This window comes from Polistes canadensis, unplaced genomic scaffold (assembly GCF_001313835.1).
Source record: "Polistes canadensis isolate GaletaPanama2010 unplaced genomic scaffold, ASM131383v1 scaffold_509, whole genome shotgun sequence".
In the NCBI taxonomy this organism is placed as follows: Eukaryota; Metazoa; Arthropoda; class Insecta; order Hymenoptera; family Vespidae; genus Polistes; species Polistes canadensis.
The window spans coordinates 18,300-19,962 of record NW_014570056.1 but is presented as its reverse complement, the minus strand read 5'-3'; the positions used below and the strand labels follow the sequence as shown (position 1 = coordinate 19,962).

At 54.3% G+C, this 1,663-nt stretch overlaps 1 protein-coding gene across 1 annotated transcript; it reads right to left on the bottom strand.

The window, feature by feature from the left end:
* Positions 1-456: 456 nt before the first annotated feature.
* On the bottom strand, positions 457-888 carry LOC106792641. Its single transcript, XM_014759139.1, has one exon. It carries the CDS (start codon positions 886-888, stop codon positions 457-459), a length of 432 nt encoding a protein of 143 aa, XP_014614625.1.
* Between the last annotated feature and the right edge of the window lie 775 nt (positions 889-1,663).

Here is a 1,663-nt window from a genome sequence, read left to right as displayed (position 1 = left end):
TTTTTTTTCGTCAGGGGGAACCCACCTGGTGCAAAACATTCACTCGCTGGATGGGAGAAGCGGATCTGTGATAAAAACACAATACATACACACTTACTCTCCCATCCCGATGAGCCTGGTCGGTTCGCCATGCTCTCATCCTCATTCATACACAACACTCATACCTTACGAAAGAACTAATTAACTAATAAACTAAGTAACTAACTAATTACTACAACTTATTCTACATATGTATATGTACATACCCGACCATCCATCCCAGGATGCACTGGTCGGGTTCACACATCCCATGCATCTGCATGCTCATTCTTCTTAGGGGAAGCGACGCACTAGACCAGGTCAGGCGCCGCCAAGGCTGCCCGAAACCTCGCCCAGGAGGGCCGCCTAGGAGCTATTCTCCTTTGCGGCCTCGCATTCATTCTTCTCCTATTGAGAAATGTACGTTCTCTCTCCCTTTCAGCATCTTCTTTGGCCTTCATTACAAGTCCTGAAAAGGACTGGAATGCAGCCCACGCCCCCGAGGTATCCAGGGACTGCCTGAATATCCCGGGGAGGGTGGGCTGCACCCCCCCCTAACTCCCTGACCAAGGAATCCCTAGCATTCGTCCACGCCGGGCATTCAATCAGGGTGTGTTCCGCGTCGTCTCTACCCGCGCCGCAGTGATAGCACCGCGGGGAGTCCGTCCTCCTGATACCGCGTAGGTACGCAGGAAAGCAGCCATAGCCAGTCATCAGCTGAGTGGTGTGGAAGGTCGTACCTATAGAGTACGGCCTCCCAACCCACTCATCTAACCTGTCAGCAATAGCTGCCCTAACCCGCGCCCCCGTTTCCCCCGTTACACCAATTAGTCCCAATTCTTCTTCCCTCCATGCAGCAATCGCCCCCATCCTGGCGAAAGCGCCCAGCACCGCCCTAATATTTAGAGGGACAGGTCCCTCCGCCTCCCTAAGTGTCACATAAACCTCCGCCAGTCGCGGCGCCAGATGATTGAGGGGAATAATCCATCATTGCCGCATGGAAGCATACCGTCCTATAGGCGCAACACACCCTGATCGCCACCTTTCTYTGCAAGGCCCGAACAGCCCGCCTGATCCTCTGATCCTCCACAACAGCGCGCYACCACACCGGAGCACCATAGAGGAGCACGGAGTGGATCACGCTGCTGTAGAGACGCCGCTTCTTCTCCCTTGGCCCATGGAGGTTCGGAAGGATCCTCCCAATAGACCGAAGGATCCCTTGCACTCTCGGGATTAAGGCCTGGAAGTGGGGCCTAAATGACATATTTGAATCTAAAACAATGCCCAGGTATTTCACACTGGGCTTCACTGCAATACAAACCCCATTGTATCTAATCACATGGGGGGGAGCAATCCTGCGTCTGCATAAGGCAGAGGCAGGGAAGGCCATTGCCTCCGTTTTCTGCAGCGCCACTTTCAGGCCCAATCCCTCAATCTCATTCACAATGACCTCTAGGTCTCGTTCAGCCGCTAACAATGCGCAAGACAGATCCCGTCCTGCTGAAAGGAGGACCGTGTCATCTGCATAGCAGACCACACGAGACCCTCCCGGCAGCGGGACTCGGAGGACCCGATCGTACGCAATGTTCCAAAGTGTGGGGCCGAGGACGGAACCCTGTGGGACCCCACACATCACGCTTACATT